At 45.9% G+C, this 13646-nt stretch overlaps 1 protein-coding gene across 5 annotated transcripts in view; it reads left to right on the top strand.

The window, feature by feature from the left end:
- The first annotated feature begins 7279 nt into the window (after positions 1 to 7279).
- LOC130282814 (protein kinase C delta type-like) overlaps positions 7280 to 13646 on the top strand; it is a 19510-nt gene continuing 13143 nt past the window's right edge. The window contains exons 1-2 of one of the 5 annotated variants that reach the window (XM_056531614.1): positions 7283 to 7919; positions 8004 to 8279. In XM_056531614.1, coding sequence (XP_056387589.1) covers positions 7593 to 7919; positions 8004 to 8279 — 603 coding nt within the window. In that variant the 5' untranslated portion in view covers positions 7283 to 7592. Of the gene's footprint in view, positions 8280 to 13646 lie in introns of all 5 variants that reach the window. The other 4 variants (XM_056531613.1, XM_056531612.1, XM_056531616.1 and 1 more) reach the window with 4 other exon arrangements.

The following is a 13646-nucleotide window of genomic DNA, read 5'->3' as shown; positions in this document are numbered from 1 at the left end:
TCATAAATATTATTATTATATATAGATCAGCATTAGGGTATTGGCCCCGCAGGTAGTCAGTTATATTGAGTAGCTAGCAAGTGAGTTTATTGTAGGGTGGTGATAGTACAACAGGGAATAGGTTCCTGTGCGGGACCGTCCTTATTAGGACGCCCACCCCGCCTAGGGGTAGGCTATCTAGGGGTAGCATAGTATATAACAGGCTCCCTACCAACCCCCTCCTGTTGTCCCACCCTGAGACCCCTCCTGAATCATGGGGAAAGGGACAGAATCAGCTAGGCTGGTACTATATGGTTAAAGAATATCTAAATATCTGAGTGCAGCTAATGTGCTGAATCTTTATATTTGTATTTGGAGCAGAATCTCCATTAATTTGTATTATTGCACATGTGGTGTTTTTCTGTCCAGGTTTTTGAGGACAGTTTTAGTTGTACCTATTAAATGTTAAGTTTTAGTCTACATTTTCAGATCATGACAGCTGATTGGACCAATCCAAAACGGCCAGCCCCTGCCCATACAAGGGAGCTGCGCCATCTTGTCGCTCTCTTGGGTTGCTGACTCTGGAAGAGGTAGGACCTCCGCAGCTTCCAAGACAAATTACTAGGCCCAAAGCCTTGTGGCTTAGGCCTGCGCTAGTGACGGATAGCTCTTACAATTCCCCGCTATCTCCGCAAGATCTCCGGACCTAATCCAACCCCTAAATCCGGCGGATCTATGCAAATACAATCCTCAAAATCTAAAGGGAGCTTTCCGGTCCTAAGCATCTGTCAATCACTGCTGTGCTGTTTGTAAAGACTCTGTTATTTGGACTGTTACCGTTACTGCATATACAGAAAATCTTGGGAAGGGTGGCGATAGGCCCAGCATCACTACAGAATTTTAACCATCACCCTGGCGTCACGAGTGACAAGGGTTAACAGCGCCCATTATGTATAGAAGCGCAACACCCCTAGTGACCTACAACCCCCAGGCGTACCACATTAATATATATGTATATATTTAATAATTATATATATCCTATAGTTATGTATAGTGCTTACCTTGTTCAGCGTCGCAGGACCTTCGGTCATGTGACCATGCTAGTAACCTCTATGGTATGTTGTAGGACCTAAGGAGGTCCTTGGGTCACGTGTTACCAAACAAATCTCTGTAATGGTGATTGACATCAGTATGGACCAATTAGCGTTAGTTCAGCCCGTGCCCATATAAGGGAGCTGCATCCAATTATCGCTCTCTTGGGTTGCTGCTCTTGTGGATGCCGGACTAACAGGACGGTGCTACGCAACTTTCAAAGACACGCTAGGCCTCAAAACCTGCAGGCCTCAGTGGAATCAAAACCGTGAGTTCAAATCTAAATCCCGCAAATGCTAGCGTGACTACTGGACCGCAATTAACTCCTAAATCCAGTGGAGCAACGCAACATACTAAAAAGACCCTTAATGCTAAAGTCCCAACCTTTGTCAATCTCCAAGAAAAGCTGTTGTTATGCTCAGAGACTGTTGTATTATTGAAGCTTGCAGAAAACCTTCAGTAAAAGTTAATACTGTTTCAGAAACTCTCCGGTTGTGGACAATCTATTCTTCTTATCTACCTCTCTAATGCTCTTGAGAAGGGTGGCGGTAGGAAAAGCGTAATTGAGGAACCCACACCCTGGCGTCACGAATAACAAGGGTTAACAGGCACCCTTTAATTACCGCACAGCTACACTCCTCATACAATACACCTCCCATGCTATCACCGGTGTCTCCAGCTGTTGGAAAACTCCCGGCATGCCTTGACAGTCAGTGGCTGTCCGGCAATACTGGGAGTTGTTGTTTTTCAACAGCTGGAGGCTCCGTTTTGGAAACACTGCCGTACAATGTTTTTTTTTATTGGTGGGGGGGGGGGGGATGGGGACTGTGTAGGGGTACTGTATGTGTATATGTAGTGTTTTACCCTTTACTATGTGTTAGTTTAGTGTAGTGTAGTGTTTTTAGGATACATTCACACGGGCGGAGGTTTACAATGAGTTTCTCGCTGGGAGTTTGAGCTGCGGCAGAAAATTTGCCGCATCTCAAACTTGCAGAAGAACTCGTTGTAAGCCCGCCCATGGGAATGACCCCCACACATGGGGGGGGGGGGGGGGGCAAACCTCCAGCTGTTGCAAAACTACAACTCCCAGAATGCACTGACAGACCATACATGCTGGGAGTTGTATTTGTGCAAAAGCTGGAGGCACATTGGATGTGAAATACAGAGTTTGTTACTTAACTCAGTGTTTCGCAACCAGTGTGCCTCCAGCTGTTGCAAAACTAGAACTCCCAGCACGTACAGTCTCTCAGTGCATGCTGGGAGTTGTATTTTTGCAACAGCTGGAGGCACACTGGTTGCAAAACACTGAGTTAGGTAACAAACTCGGTTTCACAACCAATGTGTCTCCAGCTGTTGCAAAACTGCAACAATCAGCATGCATTAACAGTCGAAGGGCATGCTGGAAGTTGTAGTTTTGCAACAGCCGGAGGCACACTGCTACAACTCCCAGCATGCCCTTTGGTAGTCTGTGCATGCTGGGAGTTGTAGTTGTGCAACAGCTGGCTGCACACTTTTTGATAGAAAAAAATGTGCATCCAGCTGTTGCATAACTACAACCCCCAGCATGCACAGACTACCAAAGGGCATGTTGGGAGTTGTAGTTGGAACTCCAGCTGTTGCAAAACTGCAACTCCCAGCATGCCCTTTGGCTGTGCATGCTGCGATTTGTTGCTAAGCAACAGCAGGAGGTGAACAGGCCTCACCTCCTGCTGTATCCTGCCACCGGGACCACCGCCGCTGCTGCTGCCGATCCTACTGCTCCTGTCGCCGCCACCGATCCGGAGGGGACCCCCGCCGGACCAGGGCAAGGTAGGAGACCCCCGCTGGCACCGATCTCCGCCATCTTCACCATACCGATCGCCACCTAGCAGGGTTGTGATTGGTGGATCGTTCCGACCAATCAATCACGTGATCGTGAGGCGGCAACCATGCCACCTCACTCCTGCTGGGTAAGGGTGAATGGGGCTGTCTTGGACAGCTCCATTCACCCATTTTTTCCGGGTCACCAGAAAAGCAGCAAATTGTTGGTCTGAATTTACCGACTATTTGGTCTCGGACCCCCCCCCAGGGGTTTGCACGGGGTGGCTGCTGATAGATATCAGCAGTCACCCCGGTCCAGTCCCCGCCCGGCGAGCGGCGGGGACCAGAATTCCCACGGGCGTATCCATATGCCCTTAGTCCTAAAGGAGTTTAAAACGGGGGCGTATGGATACGCCCGGCCTCCTTAAGGGGTTAATTTTAGAAAAATGTACCTTACCAGCCACCCCTGTGCAAATCAGCTCAAATGCACATAGTGCACTCACTCCTGAGCCATGTTGTGCTCCCGCAGAGCATTTTACATCCACATATGGGGTATTTCCGTACTCAGGAGAAATTATGTTACAAATTTTGGGGGTCTTTTTTTTCCCCTTTTACTATTTGTGAAAATAAAAAGTATGGGGCAACACCAGCACGTTACTGTAAAAAATTTATTTTATTTACAATAACATGCTGGAGTAGACCCCAACTTTACCTTTTCATAAAGAGCAAAAGGAGAAAAAGCTCCCCAAAATTTGTTAGGCAATTTCTCCCGATTACGTAAATACCCCATATGTGGTCCTAAAATGTTGCCTTGAAATATGACAGGGCTCCGAAGTGAGAGAGCGCCATGCCTATCTGAGGCCTAAATTCAGGATTTGCATAGGGATGGACATAGGGGTATTCTACGCCAGTGATTTCCAAACAGGGTGCCTCCAGCTGTTGCAAAACTCCCAGCCTGCCAGGATAGTCAATGGCTGTCCGGCAATACTGGGAGTTGTTGTTTTGCAACACCTGGAGGCTCCGTTTTGGAGACAGTGCCGTACCTGATGTTTTTCATTTTTATTGGGGGGGGGACGGGGGACTGGGGGGGGAGGGGGGACTGTGTAGGGGTATGTGTATATGTAGTGTTTTACTTTTTATTTTGTGTACTGTAGTGTTTTTAGGGCACATTCACATGGACAGGTTCACAGCGAGTGAAAATTTTAGGGAAAATTTGCTGCATCTCAAACTTGCAGCGTGAGACTCGCTGTAAACCCGCCCATGTGAATGTACCCTGTGCAAACCTGTTGCAAAACTACAACTCCCAGCATACCCTTTGGCTGTCCGTGCATGCTGGGAGTTGTAGTTTTGCAACATCTGGAGGGCCGCAGTTTGGGGACCACTGTGCAGTGGTCTTCAATCTGTGCTATTCCAGATGTTGCAAAACTACAACACCCAGCATGCCCAGACAGTCGTGGAATGCTGGGAGTTGTAGTTTTGTAACATCTGGCCCTTAAGATGTTGCTGAACTACAACTTCCAGCATACCTGGGCAGTCTGGGCATGCTTGGAGTTGAAGTTTTGCAACATCTGGAGGGCTACAGTTTGGACACCACTACTTAGCGGTCTCCCAACTGTTCTGCTCCAGTTGTTGCAAAACTACAACTCCCAGCATGCCCTTCGGCTGTCTGGGCATGCTGGAGTTGTAGTTTTGCAACAACTGGAGGAACACTGGTTGGGAAACATTGTTTCCTAACTCAGTGTTACCCAACCCATGTGCCTCCAGCTGTTGCAAAACTTCAACTCCAAGCATGCCCAGACTGCCCAGGCATGCTTGTAGTTGTAGTTCGGCAACATCTGAAGGGCCAGATGTTACAGAACTACAAATCCCAGCATGCCTGAACTATCTGGGCATGCTGAGAGTTGTAGTTTTGCAACATCTGGAAGAGCACAGATTGGAGACCACTGCACAGTGGTCTCCAAACTGTGGCCCTCCAGATGTTGCAAAACTACAACGCCCAGCATGCCCAGACAGCCAAACTCCTAGAAGCAGCAGTGAATATTACTTTAAGGTGATCTTCACTACTGCTTCCACTTGCCTGCCGTCGCTGTCTTCTAGACTTGCCTGCTGCCGCAGCCTCCACGTGTGCCTGCCGTCGGTCCCCGATCCTTACTGCCGCGCCGTCCCGACGGTCCCTCTGCAGGTATATGCCGCTGCCCCCCACTGCTCCGGGATCCTCTTCCTCCGCTTGGCCTAAATTCTAAGGGTGGGCAGAGAAGGGGGTTCTGAACTTTAACACCCCCAGTCAGCGATCACTGTGATCACAGTGATCGCTGACCAGGACCATCCACAAATGGTCCTGGGGGGGGCTTGCAGAAGTTGTCCCCCACTGGTGACATCAGGACTTCTGCCAGTTAATCCGTGCGATGCTGCGCATCACCGGGTTATCTGCATGACATATATAAATGTCATGATGCGCGAACTACCTGCACATCATGACATTTATATATGTCATTCTGCGGGAACGGGCTAATTAGACAAATTAGGCGGCCGCGAGGCCCCTTTTAGCGCGAGGCCTTAGGTGGCCGCCTAAATCGCCTAATTAGAGAGCCGCCCCAGGGGAAGTGCTTTTATGCTGTCTTGTGGCAGGACTCATGTCTCATCAGAACACACCTGTAATTTTTACATATTTTCCTGAGACATAACTGCATGCCAGGTTTTGCAGCAATCTGACATTTTGGTCCTTCTGGCTCTAGGTGAGGTGGGCGCTGGCCTAAAGTGTCCATCTGATAAGGGCTACACTCACTCTGCACCCCCATATCACCCTCCATCTGTCTACCCATCCATATTACCCTGCATCTGTCTGCACCCCAAATAATCCTCTGCCATCTATTTGTACCCTCATATCTCCCTCCCCTGTCTGAACATCCATATCACCTCCATTTGTCTGCACCCCCATATCACCCCCCAGTCTGCACCCTCATATCACCTTCCCCTGTCTGCCCCCTCATATCACCCCCCAGTCTGCACCCTCATATCACCCTCCCCTGTCTGCACCCTCATGTCACCCTCCCCTGTCTGCACCCTCGAATCACCCTATAATTGTCTGCACCCTCATATCACCCTCCATTTGTCTGCACCCCCATATCACCCCCTGTCTGCACCCTCATATCACCTTCCCCTGTCTGCACCCTCGAATCACCCTATAATTGTCTGCACCCCCATATCACCCCCTGTCTGCACCCTCATATCACCCTATAATTGTCTGCACCCCCATATCACCCCCTGTCTGCACCCTCATATCACCTTCCCCTGTCTGCACCCTCGAATCACCCTATAATTGTCTGCACCCTCATATCACCCTCCATTTGTCTGCACTCCCATATCACCCCCTGTCTGCACCCTCATATCACCCTCCCCTGTCTGCACCCTTGAATCACCCTATAATTGTCTGCACCCTCATATAACCCTCCATCTGTCTGCACCTCCAAATCACCCTCCATTTGTCTGAGCCCCCATATAACCTGTTAGTAAGGTTTGCTGTGTGTCAGTAAGATCCTTCACCTGTCAGTAAGCCCACCTGTGAGTCAGTGTGATCCTCTGCCTGTCAGTAAGGCCCTTTCTATGTCAGTAAGATCCTCTGCCTGTCAGTATGTCCCTCTCTGTGTCAGTAAAATCCTACACCTGTCAGTAAGACTTTCTTTGTGTCAGTAAGATCCTCTCCCTGACAGAAGCCTTCTCTGTGTCAGTAAGATCCTCCACCTGTCAGTAAGACTTTCTCTGTGTCAGTAAGATCCTCTCCCTGTCAGAAAAGCCTTCTCTGTGTCAGTAAGATCCTCCGCTGACAGTAAGATTCTCCTGTGTAAACCACATAGTAAACCTTAGATAATGTTGGAGGAACACTTTCCAAACACTAACGCAGGGAAACATTGGTGAACCTGGGTGGTGGAGGACCTTAGAAAGGACCCATTTTTGCCCTCGCTATAATCTCTCTCTGGTTGGAATTCTGCATTCATTATATGAGACCTAGTGAAGATGATTGTTCAGCAAAGTCAATTGTAAATCTGTCTACATCTTATATAGAACATCTCATTCTCCCATAACTAAGACTGGACACCCACAAATTTCTATGATAAAAAATATTTATGGTGCTCGGCTTAAAAATAAAGGTCCCAGTGGTGGTGAAGTCGTATGATGTCCTATATACTGCTTTTTGGATTTAGCAAAACCTGTGCAGAGGAAAAGTTGACCAGTTGCCCATAGCAACCAATCAGATCGCTTCTTTTACTTTTCATAGGCCATTTTAAAAAAATGTAAGAAGCAATGTGATTGGTTGCTATGGGCAACTGGTCAACTTTTCCTCTGGACAGGTTTTGATAAATCTCCTCCTATGGACATAATCTAATGTATCTGAGTGATGACACTTATTGAATGTAGCAGAACATTACAGGCCATTACAAGGCTTTATTATTTCTGCCATTAGCAGCAAGTACATGGTCTGGTTTATTCCAGCCTCCTTATTCTAACCTTCCAGCAGAGTTTATGGGCACCACTGCCAACCTATACAACACATAAAAGTCACATCACCTGCCCCATCTACTAATAATAAAGCACTACAAGAAACAGCCATGAATATCTCCATTCTTCTGGACCCTAGGCTATCACCCATGATGCCTATATCACAATGTATATGGATCCACAGGTCCCTGGACCACTGGTAGCAGGTGCCACCTGATGTTTTGATGACATCACGTCACCTGGACAACGGCTGTTGTTGTTGTTTACCCACAACTGTCAGTTGGACCGAGCGGACGGACGTCTACAGGATCCCAAAGATGGCGGCTACTGGAAGAAGAGGAGATGTCGAGAAGGAGAGAGGAGAGAAGAGGGAAGAGGAGAGCGGAGGAAAGAGGAAGAGGGAAGAGGAAAGCGAGGAGGTGAAGGAGAGCGGAAAGAAGAGGAAGGAGGAAGAGGTGAGCGAGGAGGTGAAGAAGAGGAAGAGAGAAGAGGAAAGCGAGGAGGTGAAGGAGAGCAGAGAGAAGAGGAAGGAGGAAGATGTGAGCGAGGAGGTGAAGAAGAGGAAGAGAGAAGAGGAAAGTGAGGAGGTGGAGAAGACAGGAGTGAAGAGGAAGGAGGAAGATGTGAGCGAGGAGGTGAAGAAGAGGAAGAGAGAAGAGGAAAGCGAGGAGGTGGAGAAGACAGGAGAGAAGAGGATGGAGGAAGAGGTGAGCGAGGAGGTGAAGAAGAGGAAGAGAGAAGAGGAAAGCGAGGATGTGGAGAAGAGGAGAGGAGAAGATGCCAGATTATTGGAGGATGAGGAGCCAAGACCAGGCACCAGCCAGGACCCCGGAACATCAAGCTCCTACCCCAAATTTAACATCTATCACCTCACTATCCATCAGGTATTGGGTAGGGGCAGCTTTGGAGTGGTAAGTTTATTTAATTTTTTATTTTTTTTTGTTAAATGGATAGTCAATGTGGTTTTTCCCATTGATATTCTGCAGCTAATTGTAAGTCTAGAAAATAACTAGCCCCATCTTCACTAATATATATCACATATCTGCAGCACTAGAGACCTCCAGTAATATTTATGTCCCTATTTATATCCCATTTCAGTAGATTTAGGCAGTGGTTATACACAGCTGTTTGATCCTACCCACCATGCTGCAGCTTAGTGTCAGAGTCTTGGCAATCTTCTTATAGCGTAGGCCATCTTAATGTAGAGCAACAATGTGGGGCCATGTTGAACTTCCAGTGACCAGTATTAGAGAGTGTGAGAGCAATTTAGGACATTGCTCCCCATTCACACCTGAGACATGTAACCAGGGCTGCCATCAGAAATTTTGGGGCCCCTTATGCAGCTTAATTCCAGGCCCCCCCCCCAGTGTCATGCCCGCGAGTCCGCCCCAGGGCCAACCCCCAACCCATTTTTTTTCCTAATGATATATTTCCAATTACTTTATAGATGATTGTAGTGCAGTAATACACTGTGCTGCAAAGTAATTTTACTGCGCCACACTCTGCTGTAATCTAATATACCCTATTCTGAATACTGTGAAACTTTCTGTGTACTTTCTCCAGCACAATGTCCACCTCTATATAGTTGTAGACCCCCTCTCTGCCCCCACATATATATATATATATATATATATAGTTGTACACCTCCTCTGTGCCCCCATATATAGTTGTACACCCATCTTTGCCCCATATATAGTTATAGGCCAATTTTGTGCCCCATATATAGTTGTAGGCCCCTGTGCCCCATATATAATTGTAGGTCCAACGTGCCTCCAATATACATGATTGTAGACCCCCTTTGTGCCCCTGTGTGTAATGATGGCCCACCCTTTGAGCTCCCACAGTTATAGGCCCCGCCTTTCAGCTCCCACAGTTAGTTATAGGCCCCCCCTTTCAGCCCCCACAGTTAGAGGTAGTCCCCCCTTTCAGCCCCCAATGTTAGTTATAGCCCCCCCTTTCAGCCCCCACAGTTAAATATAGCCCCCCTTTAAGCCCCCTCAATTAAATATAGCCCCCCCTTTCAGCCCCCACAGTTAAATATAGCCCCCCCTTTCAGCCCCCACAGTTAAATATAGCCCCCCTTTCAGCCCCCACAGTTAAATATAGACTCCCCCCCTTTCAGCCCCCACAGTTAAATATAGACTCCCCCCCTTTCAGCCCCCACAGTTAAATATAGCCCCCCCTTTTAGCCCCCAGTTAAATATAGCCCCCCTTTTCAGCCCCCACAGTTAAATATAGGCTCCCCTTTCAGCCCCACAGTTAAATATAGGCCCCCCTTTCATCCCCCAGTTAAATATAGCCCCCCCTTTCAGCCCCACAGCCAAATATAGGCCCCCCTTTTCAGCCCCCAGTTATAGGCCCCCCTTTCAGCCCCCAGTTAAATATAGGCCCCCCTTTCAGCCCCCACAGTTAAATATAGGCCCCCCCTTTCAGCCCCCACAGTTAAATATAGGCCCCTTCTTTCAGCCCCTACAGTTAAATATAGGCCCCCCCTTTCAGCCCCGAGTTAAATATAGGCCCCCCCCTTCAGCCCCCACAGTTAAATATAGGCCCCCCCCTTTCAGCCCCCTCAGTTAAATATAGCCCCCCCTTTCAGCCCCCTCAGTTAAATGTAGGCCCCCCCTTTCAGCGCCCTCAGTTAAATATAGACCCCCCTTTTAGCCCCCAGTTAAATATAGACCCCCTTTTCAGCCCCCACAGTTAAATATAGGCCCCCCTTTCAGCCCCACAGTTAAATATAGGCCCCCTTTCAGCCCCCAGTTAAATATAGGCCCCCCTTTCAGCCCCCACAGTTATATATAGGCCCCCCTTTCAGCCCGCTCAGTTAAATATAGGCCCCCCTTTCAGCCCCCAGTTAAATATAGGCCCCCCTTTTTAGCCCCCACAGTTAAATATAGGCCCCCCCTTTCAGCCCCCTCAGTTAAATATAGGCCCCCCCTTTCAGCGCCCTCAGTTAAATATAAGCCCCCCTTTCAGCCCCCACAGTTGATATAGGCCCCCCTTTGTGCCCCAACAAGTAGTTATAGGCCCCATGTACCCCCACAGACATACTGCCTCCAGACATACACGGTATATGGCTGGAGGCAGTATGTTTGTGCTCTGACCACTGCTCCTCCGGTTCGGGGCCTACGGATCTTAGCAGTGGGCCCCCAGACTGGAGGAGTAGTGGTCGGAGCATTGAAGGCAGCCTGCTGTGGTTACCTTCCTGACCCGATGTCAGCCACGCGTCTTCCAGGCAGCTCCTCCGCTCCAGTTCTTCTTTGGGGCGCCGCTTTCCTCTGACTTCTGGGCTGGCTTGCCGCGTCATAGCGCACCGAACTTGCCTACGCGTGGCACGTTCGTTGCGCTAGTACCTCCCGACGGTCACTGCAGTTTTTTTTTTTTTTTTTTAAAGTGGCAGCGGCCTACGAGGTATGTGCGACAGGGCCGGGGCCCGGGAAAGAGGGTAACTGACTGACTGATTGTACATTGTACAGAGTACGGTCAGTCAGTCAGTGGAAAATGGCAGGCCCCCAGCGGTCAGTGAGTGACATTCACTCACTGACTGACTAGGAGTAAAAAAAAATAAAAAATTTGGGCCCGGCCCCCCTCGGGACCTGGCCCCTTACGGGAGTACCGGCTGTACCCCCCTGATGGCGGCCCTGCATGTAACACTAATGAGTCACAATTACTTATTGGGCCCAATTTGAACATTTCTACTTAGGGTTGTACTCACTTTTTTTTGTTGCCAAGGTCAAGATATTAATGGCTTTATGATGAGTTATTTGGGTGGGGGACACACAATATTAAACACTGTTACACTTTACCTTATAGAAGAGTTTCATTTCTTCTGTGTTGTCACATGAAAAGATAAAATAAAATATTTAAAAACATGTGAAGGTTGTACTCACTTATGTCAGATACTGTAAATGTTATAACTGTAATAATCTTTTTTTAAGCCATTTATCTATTTTTTGCACTGACACTTGACTGAACATATATGTATTTCTCATGTGTTCAACATACAATGTCACCATGATGAATTGTCTTTATACATTTATGATGAATATGCACGTTATACTTGTTATACTTGATATTACTTTATTTGGTAATTACGTGTCTGGGTAAATATAGACCCTTAGTGATGTGTGTGAACATGCTTGAAAAAAGCTTCAACAAGAAGCAGAAATGTGGCAGTGATTTAACTATTATATGGAAAGCTGCAATATATTTTTTTATATACTATATACCCATACATACAGACACTGTGATCTGTAGTTTTTGCCGGTACCACTTGTGCATTGTATTGATTGTTTGATTACTTTTTATGTGTTGATGTGACAAAAATTGGCAATTTTTTTTTGCATTCACATCATTGACAATGCAATATCAGGAATGTGAACCAAAGTGAAATAATTGCAGATTTTTGGTCACATCATATCTGAGAAACAATGGAATAAAAGTGATGAAAAAGTCAAATATACGCAAAAGTTATGTTACAGTGGTACTACGTGGAAAACTTTTTTTTTTAAATAAACTAGTGCCAGAAAGTTAAACAGATTTGTAAATAACTTCTATTAAAAAATCTTAATCCTTCAGGTACTTTTTAGGGGCTGTATACTACAGAGGAAATGGTTTTCTTTTTGAATTTCTCTGATGTCATGACTACAGTGCTCTCTGCTGATCTCTGCTGTCCATTTTAGGAACTATCCAGAGCAGCATATGTTTGCAATGGGGATTTGTTCTCTGGACAGATCCAAAAATGGACAGCAGAGGTCAGCAGAGAGCACTTTGGTTATGACAGAAGAGAAATCCAAAAAGAAAACCATTTCCTCTGTAGTATACAGCCCCTAAAAATTACTGGAAGGATTAAGATTTTTTAATAGAAGTAATTTACAAATCTGTTTAACTTTCTGGAACCAGTGTATGGATTTAAAAAAAAAAAGTTTTCCATGGGAGTACCCCTTTATTAAAAACTACAGATAATGGTGCAAAAAATTCTCATACAGCACTGTATGCAGAAAAATAAGAAAGTAATAGGAGGTCAGAATAGGGAAATTTTAAACATACTTTGCCTTTTTTTAAAGAAGTGCAGTAATAGAAAAGAATGCAAACATGAGTATCATTTTAATTGTATTCATCCACATAATTAAAGGGGTACTCCTGTGCAAAACTTTTTTTTTTAATCAACTGGTGCCAGAAAGTTAAACAGATTTGTAAATTACTTCTATTAAAAAATCTTAATCTTTCCAGTACTTTTTAGGGTCTGTAAACTACAGAGGAAATTGTTTTCTTTTTGGAAAACAGAGCTCTCTGCTGACCTCATGACCACAGTGCTCTCTGCTGACATCTCTGTCCATTTTAGGAACTGTCCAGAGGAACACGTTTGCTATGGGGATTTTCTCCTACTCTGGACCGTTCTTAAAATGGACTGATATGTCAGTCCAGTGTTGTCATGATGTCAGCAGAGAGCTCTGTGTTCCAAAAAGGAAACCATTTCCTCTGTAGTATTCAGCAGCTAATAAGTACTGAAAGGATTAAGATTTTTTAATAGAAGTAATTTACAAATCTGTTTAACTTTCTGGCACCAGTTGAATTGAAAAAAAACAACAAAAAAAAAGTTTTCCATGGGAGTACCCCTTTAAGAAAACATGTCAATTCCACTGTAAAATGCATTGCTTAAAACCAAAACCCCCAAAAATTAGCAAAATTGTGATTTTCTTTAATTTATTTTCTTTTCAATTTTAAATTCAAATTTAAGGTGTCTTTATAAAGTACATTTTGTTGTGAAAAAACAAACATATGGGTCTGTGGATGGAAAAATAAAAGAATTATGGCTCTTGAAAGGCGTAAACTAAAAAATGTGTAAACTAAAATTTGTTGTGTCCTCAAGGCCAAAATTTGCTGTGTCTCTAAAGGGGTATTCCAGAAATTATTTTTTATTTGACATTTGACTATGCTACAGAGGCTGTAAAGTTAGTGTAGTTAATAATGTAGTGTCTGTACCCGTATGTGACGGATTTCTCACAATTCTTATGTGATTTTCACCCCAATATTTACTTTTAACATCATACAAAATTACTGTTGTCTCAGATTTTTCCCAGGTTGCAATGCGGCCGAGACCTGACTCACTAGTCAGCTGATGACAGGGAGCCTGTCTGCTTCAATGGGTGGAGTGATCGCTTGGTGGGAGAGAGATCAATCTGCAACTATTGCAACAACTGTAGGCACCCTGATTGAAAACCACAGGTCTTTTGAATGAATGCTGCTCATTTATGGGAGTGTGACTGATGTGTGGG

Source organism: Hyla sarda, chromosome 7 (assembly GCF_029499605.1).
Source record: "Hyla sarda isolate aHylSar1 chromosome 7, aHylSar1.hap1, whole genome shotgun sequence".
Lineage (NCBI taxonomy): Eukaryota > Metazoa > Chordata > Amphibia > Anura > Hylidae > Hyla > Hyla sarda.
The sequence above is the reverse complement of the archived record's forward strand: the minus strand, read 5'-3'. Positions and strand labels throughout refer to the sequence as shown.